Here is an 18,205-nt window from a genome sequence, read left to right on the forward strand (position 1 = left end):
TTTACCATTCAACAAAGTGTGATTCATAACTTTCCTGTCATTCGTTACAGAGGTACCAAGTGTACCCATGAAACTGGGAGTTGCAAATGTTACCAAGGACAGCGTTACGATCGCCTGGATGAGGCCAGAGTATGATGGCGGTAGCAGGGTCACTGGATACCTTATCGATGCTCTGGAGAAGGGACAGACCAAGTGGGTGAAGTGCGCCACCGTGAGGACGATGACCCACACCATCAAGAGCCTGAGGGAGTGTGCCGAGTACTACTTCAGAGTCCGGGCCGAGAACCACGCCGGCCTCAGTGAACCCAAGGAGATGATTGTACCCATCATCGTCAAGGAAATACACGGTATTATCTTTACTACATGAGTTTGTTATTGTCTCTACAAAACAAGATGCAATTTTATATATTTCTCTGGATGGATTTTCTTTAATCAAAGGTGATACATAATATAAAATAATGTATGGACATTCTGTATTGTAATGAAAATGTATATTCATAGATACTTTTTGAAAAGCTATGAAATTTGGGGGAAAATGCTGTTTGATGGGGGTATTTGTTTGATCGGGGTATTGGTTTTCAGTGGTGAAAAGTAACTAAGTACATTTATTTAAGTAAAAGTATAATTTTGTGGTACTTGTATTTTCTTGAATATTTCCATTTCCTGCTACTTTATACTTCTACTGCACAACATAAATATTGTACTTTTTGCTGCACTACATTTATTTGACAGCTTTAGTTACTTTCCAGATTAAGATTAATAATACAAAATATAATCCACAAATATTTTATCATGTATTATTATATCTAATCTAAACTTTATCGATTCCATGGTGAAATTCACAAGCTACCCAGCAGAATATAAAGTAATTAAAATGAGCTCCAGTTTTACCAGCTGCAACATTAAAGTATTAAACACTTTAATTAAAATAATATATATATATATCAGGATGAGAATACTTTTGTACGTTAAGTATATTTTGATGTTAACCTTTTTTTACTTTTACTGCAGTAAGAGAACTACTTCCAGCTCTGCTTGTTTTACGCTATTAATTCATTGCTGTCTTGTTTTTGTCAACAGAGGCTCCAGAGTTCGACCTGAAGAACTACCCTAAGAATACAGTTTATGTGAGATCAGGAGCCAACCTAACCTTCGAGATTCCTCTGACCGGCCGGCCCACGCCGAAGGTGACCATGTCCAGAAACAACGTAGTCATCAAGGGATCCAAGAGGCTGCTGACAGAAGTCACTCCGGACAGTTTGATCATCACTCTGAACGAAAGCACTGCAAGCGACGCCGGCAAATACGAAGTCACCGCCTCAAACGTGGGAGGCACCACCAAGATCTCCATCATCTTCGTAGTGCTGGACCGACCCGGACCTGCCATCGGTCCGGTGGAGATCGGAGAGATTGGAGAGACCACGGTGTGCCTGAAGTGGACGTGTCCAGAGTACGACGGTGGCAGTCCGGTCACCAACTACATCGTTCTGAAGCGTCAGACCAGCACTCCCAACTGGGCCGAGGTGTCCACCAACATCGCCAGAAGCTCCATCAAGGCCACCAAGCTGACCAAGGGAGAGGAGTACCAGTTCAGGATCAAGTCAGAGAACCGCTACGGGGTCAGCGACCACATCGACAGCAAGCCCGTCATGATAAAGCTACCGTACAGTAAGTCATAGTGTTGCTCGTTTATCATTCTTTTTCTTTCACAGTTCATTTTATCTTTCTGGGTAAAGAATACGGTGCACACTTACTTCATGCAACAAAAGTTTATTATTAAAGACAATGCTTCGATCCCACTTGGATCTTCATCAGGTCACATACTGTATATATATATTTATATTTAGGTCATCCAAGAACATAATTTTCTCCTATTTCTTTATATTTCCTATATTTCTATTTCTATATATATTTCTATATATTTTTTATATTTCTATTTATACATATTTCTACTTTTATATATATCTATATTTATATATTTCTAAATCTATATGTTTATTGTACATAGGAAGAGCCATAATGATACGAAGACCTTTTTATTGTAGAGAAAGTGTTTGATCTATAGGTGTCTGGAGAGTGAGATAAAAATGGCCTTTCTTGAGTAACTTTCTCTGTGAACGAATTCTAACACTGACGCTGTCCATCACAGCCGTCCCTGGACCTCCGTCCACGCCATGGTTCAGCTATGTGTCCAGAGAGAGCCTGACGGTGTGCTGGAATGAGCCGGTGAACGACGGAGGAAACTCTGTGATCGGATATCATGTCCAGATGAAGGAACGGAGCAGCATCCTCTGGCAGAAGGTCAACAAGACAGCCATCTCAGGAAACCAGTGGCGCGTCACCAACATCTGCCCCGGTCTCATCTATGAGTTCAAGGTGGCCGCAGAAAATGCTGCCGGCATTGGAAAGATGAGCAAGACCTCTGAAGAAGTGCTCGCTATTGATGCCTGCGGTGAGTTTTGTTAAAGCTGCTTTTCACTCTTTGAGGCGCTTTGAGAATTACACGCTCTATTTGTGCAGTTTGAGGAGCCTTTGTGACCCCCCGAGGCTGTTTCATTAACATCTGTCCCTCTTTAATGTCACAGAGCCCCCAGCCAATGTCCACATCTCAGAGGTGACCAAGAACTCGGTGAGCTTGGCGTGGCAGCGGCCTCCGTATGACGGGGGCAGCAAGATCACGGGCTACAGCGTGGAGCGGAGGGAGGCTCCCAGCGGCAGATGGGTGAAGGCCAACTTCACGAACATCATCGAGATGGGCTTCACCGTCTCTGGGCTGAACCAGGATGAGTCCTACGAGTTCAGAGTTTACGCCAAGAATGCCGTTGGCTCTGTCAGCAACCCGTCACTCATCGCTGGCCCGGTCACCTGTGTCGACGCCTGCGGTGAGTTTTACATTTATAACAATTGCCAAAAATTTGAACAATTTGAAAGATCAGTGTCTCCTGGTGTGTGAGGTCACAGTTAGTGTGTGAGGTGTAGAGTTGTTGTGTGAACAGATTCAGGGAATAAACGATGACGTACATGAAGCCTGTGACTCAGATCTTATATGATTGAATGAAACAACACATGATGATTTACAGCTTTCTGCTTCTGCAGCTTTAATGTTTCACAGCTGATCATCAACAACACTTTATTCTTTAAATGCAGTGGTCACTGTTTACGTTTATATATGTATCCACACATTACTAACAAGGCTATCTGGTGACCCTCAGGCTCCCCGGCCATCGACCTTCCTCCAGAGTATCTGGATGTGGTTCAGTACAAAGCTGGATCTTCTGTTAAGCTCTGCGTGGGAATCCTGGCCAAGCCTCTGCCCAGCATCGAGTGGTTGAAGGACGGGAAGGAGCTTGTGCCGACTTCCACGCTGTCCATCGAGAGCACCACGGACTCCTCTGCGGTCCTGATCAAAGACGCCTCGCGCTGCAACACCGGCTCGTACGAAGTCAAGATCAGGAACGTTCTGGGCTCAGCGTCTGCAACCATCAGGATCCAAATCCTGGGTATTTACAGCATCTCGCTGCACACACTCATATTCACACTGTGTCTCGTGGTTTTCAAAAGTACTAGCCATTAAGCATTTTCACTTTGTTTTACATCCCCTCAGACAAACCCGGACCTCCAGCCGGCATCATTAACTTCAACTCTGTCACGGCGGACAGGATGGTATTCAGCTGGGAGCCTGTGCCCGAGTCAGACCAGGGCGGTTTCACAGTGACCCACTACATCGTGGAGCGGCGTGAGACCAGCCGAGTGGTATGGTCCACAGTTTCAGACCACCACGAGAAAACTCATGTCACCATCGGCAAGCTGATGCGTGGAAACGAGTATGTGTTCCGTGTGATGGGAGTGAATAAGTTCGGAGTCGGACAGCCACTGGTGTCGGAGCCTGTCATCGCCAAGAACGCCTTCGGTAAATTTGGGCTGCAGAGCGCCGAGAATGTGATAATATTATTATATGTATAATAATGTGAATATCAGATTTTATGATTGAGCTTCTACAGTTTAATAATTCTTTGAGTTTTCCTGTTTAATTACAAACACTTATTCCTGATGCATCTTCTGTCTTTTCAAACAGTAAGCATGGCAGTAAGGAAGTTAAGTGGTCGAATTTATAAAGATAAATTGTTCATAAAGATGTTGTTTTTATTTCTGAGATTATATTCAGAAATATATTCTAGATTATATTAAGATTTTAGAAGTGTATGTTCATTTTAAGGCTTTCAAAATACACATTTTAACCGATGTCATCTGAAAAGAATTAGTTGAAAATGGTTGATTCAGGCAGCAGAGCAAGTTTTAAAATGTGTTTTATATTCAACAATGACAAATAATTAAAATTATTTTATTTTATTATGACCAAATCAAGCCTTGTAATGTTATAAAATATAAATAAATTACAGTATTTGGAAAAAAACGTTTTTCTTCCGGGTCTCAAATATACTTAACACTATACAGCAACTATTATTTTTGTTTGTTTTCCAAATTCTTTAAAAAAGTATTTTTATTGTATAATTTGCATTTCTAAAATTTCCTAAATTTCCCTCGGGATGAATAAAGTATCTATCTATCTATCTATCTATCTATCATTTCATAACATATTTATATTTACATTTCTACAGTAACTCCTGGGCAGCCTCATACTCCCGAGGTGAATACCATCACCAAGTCCACCATGGTGGTAGAATGGAACAAACCAGGAGTAGACGGAGGTAGCGCTGTGACAGGATACTACCTGGAGAGGCGCGACAAGAAGAGCCTGCGCTGGATCAGAGTTTACAAAGACCCGATCGCGGACATCAAGAAGGACGTGTACCATCTGACTGAAGGAAACGAGTACCAATATCGTGTGTGTGCAATTAACAAGGCCGGAGAGGGGCCGTTCTCCGAAGTGTCCGACTACTACAAGGCTGCTGACCCTGTTGGTAAATGTCCTCACATTCATACATTTGCAACAAAAACAAGAAAGATAAATGTGCAACCCCCACAAAACAAGTGCATTTTGCTGCAACAACGTTGGACTTCCACAAGCTTTGATACTTGGAAAATTTTAAGATTTCATATCACATGTACACAGATGTCACGCACACATATACATATATATATTACCTGTGTACAACACTTTAGGTATAACATGTGCTATTTAAATACATTTTCCTTGCTTGACAGATACACCAGATGAGCCTTGCAAGCTGAAGTTGGTGGACTCCACCAAGACGTCCATCACATTGGGCTGGTCCAAGCCCGAGTGGGACGGAGGCAGCGAGGTGATCAGCTACATGTTGGAGAAGCTTGTTGAAGGAGAAGAAGAGTGGGCTATGATTACCTCCAAGGGCGAGGTTAAGACCACTGAATACACAGTTCACGACTTAAAACCAGACGTCAACTACTTCTTCAGAGTCTCTGCTGTCAACTGTGCTGGCCGTGGAGAGCCTCTGGAGATGACTGAGCCTGTGCAAGCTAAGGATATCCTGGGTAAGTTAATCGCTCGTGTTGAAAATGTGAAGTCTGTTCAACACTTATGTCTTTTAAGTTGTAATGTGGAAACAACATGGACACTACAAAGACGATGTATTTTATTGCTCAGAGAGTTTAGACAACACGCTGATTAATTGTTGTTCAAACTGAATTTTTGTCGTGAGATCATTTTTACGATTATTTCGACACCACATTAATGCAGCACAAATGTTAACAAAAGTGAAAAATCTCCCATATCCACCCAGTGATTCGGATCCATTTTAAAATGTAATGTGTTTTTTTGTTGGCCTGTTACGACCTTCCACCAAGTATCATTAAAATCTGGCCAGTAATCCTGTTTGTTTGACCCACCCCGACCTCCTAGATGCGCAGATTTTGATTAGAAACGTGTTTGTAATCTGTCAAAAACAAACCGGGACAAAATACGCAACATTTGAAATGTTATTGACGATGCAGTTTTGTTGTATGCAAACGTGATTTTAAGGAGACCAGGCAACTTGTTTTGTTCTTACGTTGCTCACATCTAAAAGTTCCTGTGTGACCTTGTTTATTCTCCTTGATTTTCACAGAGGAGGCTCAGATTGATTCCGACGTGGCCATGAGAACTCATTACATCGTGAAGGCCGGTAAGGACGTGGAGCTGTCTGTTCCTCTGAAGGGCCGTCCAGCTCCTACTGCCTCCTGGAGTAAAGGAGAGGAATGCATCGATCGTGACCCCAAATACGAGTTCCATCACTCAGACACCACCACCGTGCTTGTGATGCGTGAGGTGACCAGGCTTGACACCGGGAAGTACACGGTGAAGATAGAGAACGGTGTGGGACAGCCAAAGACGCTGACTCTCTCCGTGAAGGTCCAGGATACTCCAGCTCAGTGCAGAAACCTGGTCCTGAAGTACGTGACGCGGGGGAAGGTCGCTCTCTGCTGGGAGCCTCCGCTCCTCGACGGCGGCGCTGAGATCACAAACTACATTGTTGAGAAGAGGGACTCTTCCAAGAGATCCTACTCAGCAGTGACAAACAAATGCACAGAAACAACATACTCTATGGAAGACCTCTCCGAGAAGACGTCCTTCTTCTTCCGTGTGTTAGCAGAGAATGAGAATGGCGTTGGTGATCCGTGTGAGACTCTGGAGCCTGTGAAGGCCACAGAGACTCCGGGCCCGGTCAAGGAGGTTTCTATGAAGGATTCGTCCAAGACCTCTGTCACTCTGCAGTGGCTGAAGCCCGATTATGATGGCGGCAGCATCATCTCCGACTACGTCATTGAGAATAAGCTCAAGGATGAGGACTGGTCATTGGGAGGAACCAGCAAGCAGTGTGAGTTTGAGGTAAAGAAACTCAAGGAGCACTCAAACGTGTCATTCAGAGTGGCCGCCAGGAATGAGAAGGGACAGGGCGACTTTGTTGAGATGGGTCCTATTAAGGTCATCGACTACATTATCACACCTGAGGCGAGCCTTGCAGAGTATCCAGACGGCCGCATCAGTGTTCGTCTGGGTCACAATGTGCACATTGAGCTGCCATACAAAGGTAAACCAAAACCAGCCATACTGTGGCTGAAGGACAGCCTGCCTCTGAAGGAGAGCGACCAGATCCGCTTCAAGAAGACAGAAAACAAAGCCACATTGATGATTAAGAACGTGAAGAAGGAGAACGAGGGTAAATACACCCTGACCCTTGACAACAAGGTCAACAGGAGATCCTTCCACATCCACGTCATCACACTTGGACCGCCATCAAAGCCCGTTGGACCCATCCGCCTGGATGAAGTGAGAGCTGAGAGCATCATGATTTCCTGGGAAGAACCCAACGACGATGGCGGTGGAGACATCGCCTGCTACACCATCGAGAAGCGTGACACCTCCCAGTCTAACTGGAAGATGGCCTGCTCCAGTGTACAGGATACTCAGTTCAAGATCTCCAACCTGATCAAGGGCATCCAGTACCAGTTCAGAGTGTGTGCCGAGAACAGATACGGTGTCAGCGAGCCTCTCGTCTCACAGATGGTCATAGCCAAGCACCAGTTCAGGCCTCCAGGACCAACGGGCAAGCCTGTGGTGTACAATGTCACCAACGATGGCATGACCATCCAGTGGGAGCAACCCATCTATGACGGAGGTACCCCCATCCAGGGCTTCCACGTGGAAAAGAGGGAGAAGAACAGCATCATGTGGCAGAAGGTGAACACTGTGCTGGTAAAAGAGACAGACTACAGGATCCTGGGGCTCATTGAAGGCCTTGAGTACTCCTTCAGAGTCTACGCCCAGAACGATGCCGGCTGCAGCCGAATGAGTGACGAGAGCAAGCTGAACATGGCTGTCAGCCCTGTTGGTGAGTACAGGTTCAAACCAGGACATTATCGTTAGGGATGCACGATATACTATGGATCGGACTGTAATGGGAAACCAAATTGTTTTCATTGACTTAACAAGCGGCGGTGGCAGTATGCACCCTTTAGTTGGTTTGGGCTAACAAACACAGAGAAGAAGCGCAAACAAGAAAGCCAAACATGTAGTCGCCAATGTGTTTTTTCAGTTTTGGTTTTCTCCGGCCTAATTTTGGTTGAAATATTAAATCATCCAGCCTTTCTTATCCTCAGGTGTGCACAATCCACACGTTATCAATTTATTTTTAAAACACTAAAATGTGAAATTATGGGTTATCTTCCGGGTATCGGCCATGAGAAGCAGGTAATTAACGTCAAACATCTATATCGTGCATCCCTAATTATTTTGTCTTTTTTACACCTTAAACATGCAGCATAATGGAATTATAATAGGATTATTTATTAGGGCTGTCAAGCGATTAAAAAAATGCATCTAATTAATTACAAGCTTTCTGATTAATGAATCTAAATTAATCGCATATATCAATATTTGCTGTGAGAAGCATTTAAAAATATTCAAATGGTTTTAGAAGATAAATCAATGAGTAGGCATTATAAACTGGTCAACATATCTTTTATTTCAATATTCTTTCTCTAATATCTTGTTTGCCACATTTATCTTAGACAACACAGACCAACAGTTTGACATAAAGTGCAATTTAACATCTGGCATAACATCTTTCATTGCACAATAAACAATATCTGTAAAAGTTGTGTCATTTGACGCCATCTGTAAAGCCTCCATTAACCACCTGTCCTCTACCTCCTGCAGTCCATTGCAATACATTTCTGATAGAGTTGTTAATGTGTCTCAGGAAGACCGACCCATTCTGCATTCCAAAAAAATTCTGCAGGAATTGCACAGAACGGAGCATCAACAGTTACATCCTGGCGTTTTTTAAATGTAAACTTTCCATTCACTTCATCATGTGACGAGGCTGCTGTGGCCGCGTCGGTGACGGAAAGAGTCAAGGGACATTTAAGAGCACGATTAATCTGCGTTAATTTGACAGCCCTATTATTTATATTTGATTAAGTTCTATTTTTATACTTTCTGTTTTAAAATCTGAATGAATGAAAACCCTTTCACCAATATAAGTTTAAAGATGCATCCCATGTATTTCAGATCCTCCTGGCCAACCTGACTACACGGATGTGACTAGTGACTCGGTGACTCTGAAATGGGATGCACCCAAACGTGACGGTGGCAGTAAGATTACCAGCTACAACCTTGAGAAACGACAAGGCCACAGCCGCTGGTTCAAGGCCAACCTGACTGATGTTCACGACTGCCAGTACACAGTCACCGGCCTGGCAACAAACGAGCGCTATGAGTTCAGAGTGACGGCCAGAAATGCCATTGGTGTCGTCAGTCCTCCCTCCAACTCCTCCGGAATGATTGTGGTCAGAAGTGAGAATGGTGAGTAATGAGAACCTGGAGGTGATTGTAATGTTTGAAATTCATGATTTGCTCCTGAACTAATGCATTCCCTTTTCCTATCAACTAGCTGCTCCAATTATTGAGTTTGGCCCGGAGTACTTTGAGGGTTTGACAGTAAAGGCAGGAGACAACATCCGGCTGAAGGCGAGCATCACCGGACGCCCTGTTCCTAAAGTGGTCTGGTACAGAGACGGTGCGGTGGTTACCAAACAGATGATGGACATCATCAACGTCGTTGGATCCAGCACGCTGTTTGTCAGGGACGCTGATCGTACACATCGCGGCCTCTTCACAGTGGAGGCTACCAACGGATCTGGAAGCAGAAAGCAGGACATCCTTGTTCAAGTCCAAGGTACACCCCGGAGGCGTTTTCTTTTTGAGATTAATTTTCACAACAATATATTTTTATACACTGTGTATTTGTCACAACTATTTACAATCTAAACGCACACTACAGTAGTCTAGCCAAAGGTTATAATGAGAAATATAAAACAACATTACTCCTTCCTTCTTACCTTTCACAATAAAAGACCTACACATATAATATTTGCAGGCAAGTATTTTGCATTTCTGTGTCATTTATTCACCGAGGTGTAAGAACTTAATTCAGTACAGTTGTTAACGCGACTGTATTTATGTATTTCTATTCTAACTCCGGCCCCTCTGTAACGCAGACACCCCTGGCGAGCCGGTGGGACCCATCACTTTCAGCAACATCTCCGAAGGGAAGTGTACTCTGTCCTGGAGCGCACCAGAGAACGACGGCTGCTCAGAGATTTCACACTTCATCATTGAGAAGCGTGAAACTGCCAAGATCTCTTGGGCATTGGTGTCTGACGAGTGCACCGAGTGCACTTTCCATGCAACCAAGCTCATCAAGACCAACGAGTACCAGTTCAGGGTCTCTGCTGTCAACAAGTTTGGACTGGGAAGACCTTTGGAGTCCAGCCCCGTCATCGCACAAATGCAATATAGTAAGTGCAAAACTCGGGCCTTGTAGCACCCAATAATGTAATAATTTAAATTGCACTTAACCTTAAAATGTAATTCTGAGTGGCATTAAGAAGTTTTAAATTGTGTCTTAAATCAAACAAGCCTGAAGCTGTAGAAAACAGGATTTAATTACATTGAAAAGTATTATTATTGATCCAATGATTTTTACATTATTTGGTTTATTATTGGATTTATTTACATTATTGGGTTTTATACAGTATTGCATGCTCCAAGGCTTTTTCAAATTAACTATTTAATACAGTTTTCTTCACTTTGAAAACATTGCACTAATCCATGGTGTTTCCCTCAGCTGCTCCTGAAGCTCCTGGTACTCCTGATGCTATTGAGGTGTCAGGAGAGAGCATCACGTTGTCCTGGACTCCTCCAACGTCTGACGGAGGAAACCCCATCCAGTGTTACGTCCTGGAGAAACGAGAAAAGAAGACTGTCCGTTTCTACAAGGTGATCACCAAGAAGCCCATCGCCGAATGCGCTCACAAGGTGCTCCACCTGACGGTGGATGTGGAGTACGAGTTCCGTGTCATGGCTGTGAACGATGCTGGCGTCGGAGCTCCGAGCAACATGTCCTTACCGATCAAAGCCGCAGAGCCGAAGGATATTCCCTGTGCTCCATCTGTGGTTTGCGTGTCCGACTCCACCAGCACCTCCATCAGCCTGGAGTGGTCCCGGCCTGCGGACGACGGCGGCATGGAGATCCTGGGCTACATCATTGAGATGGCGAAGGGAGAAGAGGACGAATGGACGAGAGTAAATGAGGAGCTTGTGGCAGAGACAAACTACACAGCGACTTCTCTAAAGACGGGCGCGGAGTACAGGTTCAGAGTAGCAGCGGCCAATCACGTGGGCCGAGGCGAAGATCGGGAGATCCCAGAACCTGCTCTGGCTGTCGACAGGCAAACGCCACCGCAGGTGGACATCGATGCCTCCTTCAGGCAGACACACATCGTCAAGCCTGGAGGTTCAGTGAGCCTGGGTGTCCACTTCAGAGGAAAGCCAGTCCCGACTGCTTCCTGGGTGAAAGAAGAAGGAGAGCTGGCTGCCATGTCAGAGGTCACAAGTACAGACGGCTTCAGCTCTCTGAACATTGAAAACTGCTCCAGAAACGATACCGGCAAGTACACGGTTAACCTGGAGAACGCCAGTGGCAGCAAGGCCCTCACATTCACTGTGAAAGTGATGGACACGCCCGGACCTCCACAGGCTGTGGCCCTCAAGGAGGTCTCCAGAGGCTCTGTCACACTAATCTGGGAGCCTCCTCTCAATGACGGCGGAGCGCGGATCCATCATTATGTTGTCGAGAGGCGCGAGGCTAGCCGCCGCACCTGGCAGCAGTCTGGAGGCAAGTGCACGCAACACATCCTGAAGATCCAGGACCTTCTGGAGGGAGTGCCGTACTTCTTCAGGGTCTCAGCAGAGAACCAGCACGGCGTGGGTGAGGCGTTTGAGATAACCAAGCCCATCATCGCCACAGCCGAGCCGGCGTCTCCGAAGAGGATGGACATCCTGGACACCACGGACAGTTCCGTGCTGCTGGGCTGGCTTAAACCAGAGCACGATGGCGGCAGCCGCATCCAGGGTTACATCATCGAGGCGAAGCCAAAGGGAACGGAAAAATGGATGGTGGTCGGCAACACCACAAATCTCACCTATTCGGTTGAGAAGCTCAACAAGGGTGATGAGTACGACTTCCGTGTAAAGGCTAAGAACGAGTCCGGCTACAGCACGGCGAGAGAAACTCTGGTGGCCGCGCTGGTGAAGGAGCCACACATTGAACCTGCCGCCGACCTCAGAGAGATCACCAACCAGCTCATCACATGCCGCTCAGGGAAGACCTTCACCATCGATGTCCCCTTCAGTGGTAGACCTGTTCCTAAGGTCACCTGGAAGCTGGAGGAGATGAAGCTAAAGAACTCCGACAGAGTCTCTATCGTAACAACAAAGAACAGGAGCAGCATCTCGGTGAAGGAAGCCATGAGAGGAGACGGCGGTAAATACTTCCTGACCCTGGAGAACGTGGCAGGAACCAGGACCTTCACTATTGAAGTGAATGTCATGGGCAGACCCAGTCCTCCAACAGGACCCGTGGAGATCTCATCCATCACCTCAGAGTCCTGCGTCATCACCTGGCAGCCACCGGAGGACGACGGTGGAACGCAGATCACTAACTACATCGTGGAAAAGCGCGAGTCTGGCTCCACCGCCTGGCAGCTCATCAACTCCAGCGTGAAGCGCACATCTCTGGATGTCAGCCACCTCACCAAGTACATGCAGTACACGTTCAGAGTCTCTGCGGAGAATAGGTTCGGTGTCAGCAAGCACACAGAATCTGAGACCATTGTCGCAGAGCATCCTTTCAGTGAGTAACAGACTTCAAAATGTATTCAATGAGTGAATTATAAAGACATTTTTAAACATGTAGTAGCAGCACTTTCTGTGTCTATAACACATTAGAAATATCATTTAAATTTTGTTTCATCATAGTTATAAGCACTCATAAATATGCACACTGCTTTATAACAATAATCATGAAATTATAAATATTTTATATTAGAGTACATAATACTTCATAACTTTTCATGAATTCCCATAGTTATAATGCATTATAATATTTTTATAATGTATTTTAATGTGATTATAAGTTACTTTAATTGCACATTTTTGCAACTTTCGTTGTTCTTGCATATATTTAATGATGTACAATAGTAAGTTATTATAAAATGTGATTGTTGTTATAAAGCAGTATGCATATTTGTTTATGCTTATAACTGTAATTATACAGAGCTATAAACAGATTATAATTGTGTTCATAAGCATTATAGTCCTACCCATTTATTGGTTATTTTCTGTCACAATGTGCATCTCTATTGAATCAGAAGGTGAAAATCTCTTTTTTTGAATCCCAGCCCCTCCCGGCGCTCCAACAAGGCCTTCACTTTTCAACGTCACCGCTAACACGATGACCCTGAAGTGGGAGGAGCCGTACAACGACGGCGGCAGCAAAGTGACAGGCTACTGGATCGAGAAGAAGGAGAGGAACAACATCCTGTGGGTGAGGGAGAACAAGATCCCCTGCTTTGAATGCTACAGTAAAATGGAGGGCCTGGTTGAAGGCCTGGAGTACCAGTTCAGGGTCTACGCCATGAACAGTGCCGGGCTGAGCAAAGCCAGCGAGGCCTCCAAGGGAGCAGTCGCTCAAAACCCAGTTGGTGAGTTCTGACCCGGTTTAGGATCTCAGCATCCTCGTTAATGAACAATGCATCACTCCAGCATTTCTGCTCTGTTTCTCAGATGCTCCAAGTAAGCCAGAAGTCACAAATGTTACCAGAACCACCGTGTCCCTCAAATGGTCCGCTCCGCTGAACGATGGCGGCAGTCCCATCGTGGGCTACATCATTGAGCGCAAGCCGTACACGTTGACCGGCGAGGGCCGCTGGCTGAAGTGTAACTATACTAATGTGATCGAAACTGTGTACACCGTGACAGCGCTGGGAGAGGGCGAGCCCTACGAGTTCAGAGTTGTCGCCAAGAACGCCAACCAGGTGTTCAGCCTGCCCTCAGAGTCCACCGGCTCGGTGCAGTGCAAGACCGACTTTGGTAAGACCTCAAAGATTTAAAACCCAAAGCAATTTCCTGTCACATGTTCTTCCCTGTGGCCTCGCCTTTCTCTTTAATATAAAGTTTGGCAGCTCTATGGAAACAGCACCATCATGGCTAGAAGAGAAATGTGTTTTGTGCAGAATAACTATTATAATAGCATAAATCATACAAAAAGAAAAAACACAAATGAAATATATATTTAATATATTTGATAAAAATGGAATCAATACACAAGGGCCGTCGGAAAGTAAAGAAATTATAATGTTTTTACAGTTTCTGGCTCTTCTGTATCTTAACTAATCCCCATGATTGTTTGCACTTTTTGTACGTCGCTTTGGACAAAAGTGTCAGCTAAATTAACTGTAATGTAATGTAATGTTAACAATATATTGTTCCCTTCCCCCCTAACAGAGCCTCCAAAGGCGCAGCTGGACAGTAAACTCCTGTCTGAGATGGTGAGAGTGAGGGCGGGTTCAGACCTTGTTCTGGACGCTGCAGTGGGAGGCCGGCCGGACCCCAAGGCTTCCTGGTCAAAGGGTACCAGGGATCTGGAGCTGTGTGAGAAATACCACCTGCAGTACACCCCCACCCGGGCCATGGCCATCATCAAGTTCTGTGACAGAGATGACACCGGAAAGTACACGCTGACCGTCAGGAACGTGAGCGGCACCAAGACCGCTGAGGTCAACGTGAAAGTGCTCGGTGAGGAGGGAGCTTTGTTTTAAAAACGTCACAGGGATTTTCCTTTGGGTCAGAGTTAAGGTTCCCTTTAATAAAATCAGTTGCATAGACACTTTACAGATAAAATCTTTATTTATCCTAAAGGAATTACAATGAGCCTGCATGTTTTTTCCCCAGACACCCCTGGAGTTTGTGAAGGCAGTATTGAGATCAGTAAGATCACGGAGGAGTCGTGCTCCCTGAGCTGGAATCCTCCTCTGGAGGATGGCGGCGACGACGTGTCCCACTTCATCGTGGAAAGGCGTGACACCAACAGACTCAACTGGGTCATAATGCACGCTGAGTGCAAGGAGCAGACATGCAACATCACCGGGCTCTTTAAGAACACAGAGTACCTGTTCAGAGTCCGCAGTGCTAACAAGTATGGAGCCGGAGTCCACTTGCAGTCAGAGCCCATGGTGGCCAGAAACACGTTCAGTAAGTTACCACATTATAATAGTAAAATTTTTAAACTTTTATTTTGAAGGCCGGACACCACAGGCAGAAACATGTTTTTTCATTTCATTTCATTTTTTTAGATTTATTAACAAAACAAGAAATGAAGTAACACTTTATTACTGTACTTTCCTCCAGCCGTGCCGACTCCTCCTGGTGTTCCGGAGATCCTTGCGTCAGGAAAGGACTTCGCCACTATTGAGTGGCTGAAGCCGGAGAGCGATGGCGGCAGCCCGCTGATCCACTACCTGGTGGAGAGGCATGAGAGGAAGAGTGCCCGCTGGGTGAAGGTGAACAGGGACGGAGCTCACTTGGACTCCATGCTGAAGGTGTGCGGCCTGACCGAAGGAAACATCTACCAGTTCAGAGTGACGGCTATCAACAAGGCGGGCGAGAGCGAAGCCAGCGAGGTCTCGCTCTACGTCGTGTGCAGAGTACCGACATGTGAGTGTGAAGGATCAACTTTAAGGATCATCCTAATATGTAAAAACTCCTTAAGTTAAATCAGAGTTCAGGTTTTCTTAAAATAAAGGCTGTTTCACAATTCACCTTAAATTAAGATTATCCTTCAGGTCTGGGTTAAGGTTTCCTTAGAATGGCCGCTTAAGAATTTGAATTTTTTTCCTTATCTTGGTTTTATACTTAAATAATCTAAGAGGTTAAAGTTAGTTCAGCTGTTGCTCAAAAAACCTCAGCAACCTAAAAAAACTTGTATATTTACCTTTGACTCAATCTTAACAACATGCTGCATTTATAGCGATAAATGAAAGAAATTAACGCTTCCCGAGAAGAAGGGAACCTAGCAATACCTTAACTATGAGATTAACACTTAAGTAAATCTCTCAACTCAGGAGAAATCAAACCTTACATGTCATGTTTATAGCTGTCCATCTTAATCTCCTCTCAGGCACCCCTGCTCCACCCTCTATCCCCCGTATTGCCGACACCCATGCCGACAGCATCAGCCTGGCCTGGTCGCGGCCCGTGGATGACGGAGGAGCAGACGTGATGGGCTACATCCTGGAGATGCAGGAAGCTGGAGCAGAGGAGTGGAAGAAGGCCCACGAGAAGGCGCTGCGTACTGCAGAGCTGCTGGTGACGGGACTCTCTGCAGGGAAGAAGTACTGCTTCAGAGTTGCAGGCACCAACATCAACGGCACCGGAGACTTCAGTGAACCGTGTGCGGAGACGGAGCCGGTGGAAAGACTCGGTACGGAGTTTAGCTTTGTATTTTTTAGGGAATAGGGCTGCACCATATCAGGAAAACATGCCATAACATAACATAAACTGATATTAAAGTGAATTTAGTTCTGCTAAAATACATTTGTTGAACAAGTTGAACAATTTGTGGGGATGATGGGAATCAGTAGAAAATTGCACTTTAAAATGTAACTGAGGGTGGGGCGTCCCGGTAGCTCACCCGGTAGCACAGGCAACCCATATACAAAGGCTGAGTCCTTGCCACAGCGGCCCGTGGTTCGAGTCCAAACCGTGGCCATTTGCTGTATGTTGTTCCCCTTCTCTCTCTCTCCCTCTTTCACAATCTATACTCTCTCTATCATTAAAGGCATAAAAAGCCTAAAAATAGAAAATAATAATAATAATGTAACTGAGGGCAATATCGTCTTTAGGTTGTGTAACCCTGTTAGAGAAAGAGATGCGATGCCTCCATTCATTTGCCATTTATATGATAAGATTTAAATCATAAGAACAACATGACGTACAAAAACTGAGAATTTAAACATTCAAAATCAAAAATCACATTCACACATAAAAATCATGCACGCTGGTTTTACTTGTGACTTATATTATAAGCCATATATTAAACATATTTTATTATATTGTCCCACAGAAAGTCCTGACTTTGAACTCCACGATGACCTGAAGAAGACCATCTGCCTGCGCGCCGGTGGATCCCTCCGCCTGTTCGTGAGCGTCACTGGTCGCCCTGCTCCCGCCATCACTTGGAGCAAGCCTGGCGTGGACCTCCACAACAGAGGCTTCATCGATATCAGCAGCACATCCACCACGCTCATCATCGACAGGGTCCACCGCTACGATGCCGGAAAGTACACGCTGGTAGCCGAGAACTCTGCGGGTAAACAGGAAGTCAACATCCTGGTCAAGGTCTATGGTAAGTGGGAAAATATGTTGTGTTACGTACGGCAGAGGTTCTTTAGACAAGACAGTACAGGCACATTTATGCCTTTCATGCTCTGCTCAATATTTCTCTTCTAGAACACGTCTTCTTTCAGACTAGTGGAAAGAATACATTAACATCCACATTTATTTATTTTAGTTTATTTTACTAACTTTGTCTGTTTGCGTCTGTAGATTTCTCCTAAATTCCCCAAAAGTTAGCATTACATAATGCCTAATTTGCATATTTAAACATAAAAACTAATTGTGTTAATGTCAGTAATGAACTGGGGAAGTTTCATGGTGATAGTAGTATTAGTATCTAGTAGTAGTGTCTCCCCTTAACATAATATTTTTATTGTTAGATACTCCCGGACCAACTGGTGCAATCAAGATCAAGGAGCTGACCAAAGACTCTGCCACCATTTCCTGGGAGGCCCCGTCTGTGGATGGCGGTGCTCCCGTCAACAACTACATTATCGAGAGGCGAGAGGCGTCCATGAGAGCCTACAAGACCGTCACCTCCAAGTGCATCAAGACGTCGTACAAGATCGACGGCCTGATGGAAGGCATGCTGTACTACTTCAGAGTCCTCCCTGAGAACATCTACGGTATCGGCGAGCCCTGCGAGATTCCGGACATCATCCTGGTGTGCGAGGTGCCACTGCCGCCGCACAAGCTGGAGATGATCGATGTCACCAAGAGCACCGTGACCCTGGGCTGGGAGAAGCCCGAGCACGACGGTGGCAGCCGACTGACAGGATACGCCATCGAGGCTTGCAAGTTTGGCACCGACAAATGGATGAAGGTGGCCACGCTGAAGACCACGGACTTCGAGCACACCATCGAGAAGCTGAATGAGAGCGAGCAGTACTTGTTCAGAATCAAAGCCATTAACAGCAGAGGAGCCAGCGAGCCCAAAGAGCTGCTTACTGCCATCACTGTGCAGGAACAGAGAGGTAATAATAAACACTT

At 45.3% G+C, this 18,205-nt stretch overlaps 1 protein-coding gene across 19 annotated transcripts in view; it reads left to right on the forward strand.

The window, feature by feature from the left end:
• Positions 1 to 18,205, forward strand: part of ttn.1 (titin, tandem duplicate 1) — a 221,661-nt gene that overhangs the window by 187,537 nt on the left and 15,919 nt on the right. For all 19 annotated transcript variants that reach the window (XM_029426576.1, XM_029426565.1, XM_029426579.1 and 16 more), the window contains 21 exons: positions 51 to 347; positions 1,081 to 1,668; positions 2,150 to 2,452; positions 2,586 to 2,882; positions 3,213 to 3,500; positions 3,605 to 3,910; positions 4,620 to 4,922; positions 5,167 to 5,472; positions 6,045 to 7,808; positions 8,990 to 9,283; positions 9,372 to 9,656; positions 9,979 to 10,278; positions 10,608 to 12,674; positions 13,222 to 13,524; positions 13,607 to 13,912; positions 14,327 to 14,617; positions 14,774 to 15,073; positions 15,230 to 15,535; positions 15,999 to 16,301; positions 16,944 to 17,225; positions 17,596 to 18,189. In XM_029426576.1, coding sequence (XP_029282436.1) covers positions 51 to 347; positions 1,081 to 1,668; positions 2,150 to 2,452; positions 2,586 to 2,882; positions 3,213 to 3,500; positions 3,605 to 3,910; positions 4,620 to 4,922; positions 5,167 to 5,472; positions 6,045 to 7,808; positions 8,990 to 9,283; positions 9,372 to 9,656; positions 9,979 to 10,278; positions 10,608 to 12,674; positions 13,222 to 13,524; positions 13,607 to 13,912; positions 14,327 to 14,617; positions 14,774 to 15,073; positions 15,230 to 15,535; positions 15,999 to 16,301; positions 16,944 to 17,225; positions 17,596 to 18,189 — 10,083 coding nt within the window. The remainder of the gene's footprint in view (positions 1 to 50; positions 348 to 1,080; positions 1,669 to 2,149; positions 2,453 to 2,585; positions 2,883 to 3,212; positions 3,501 to 3,604; positions 3,911 to 4,619; positions 4,923 to 5,166; positions 5,473 to 6,044; positions 7,809 to 8,989; positions 9,284 to 9,371; positions 9,657 to 9,978; positions 10,279 to 10,607; positions 12,675 to 13,221; positions 13,525 to 13,606; positions 13,913 to 14,326; positions 14,618 to 14,773; positions 15,074 to 15,229; positions 15,536 to 15,998; positions 16,302 to 16,943; positions 17,226 to 17,595; positions 18,190 to 18,205) is intronic.

This window comes from Cottoperca gobio, unplaced genomic scaffold (genome assembly GCF_900634415.1).
Source record: "Cottoperca gobio unplaced genomic scaffold, fCotGob3.1 fCotGob3_200arrow_ctg1, whole genome shotgun sequence".
NCBI lineage: Eukaryota > Metazoa > Chordata > Actinopteri > Perciformes > Bovichtidae > Cottoperca > Cottoperca gobio.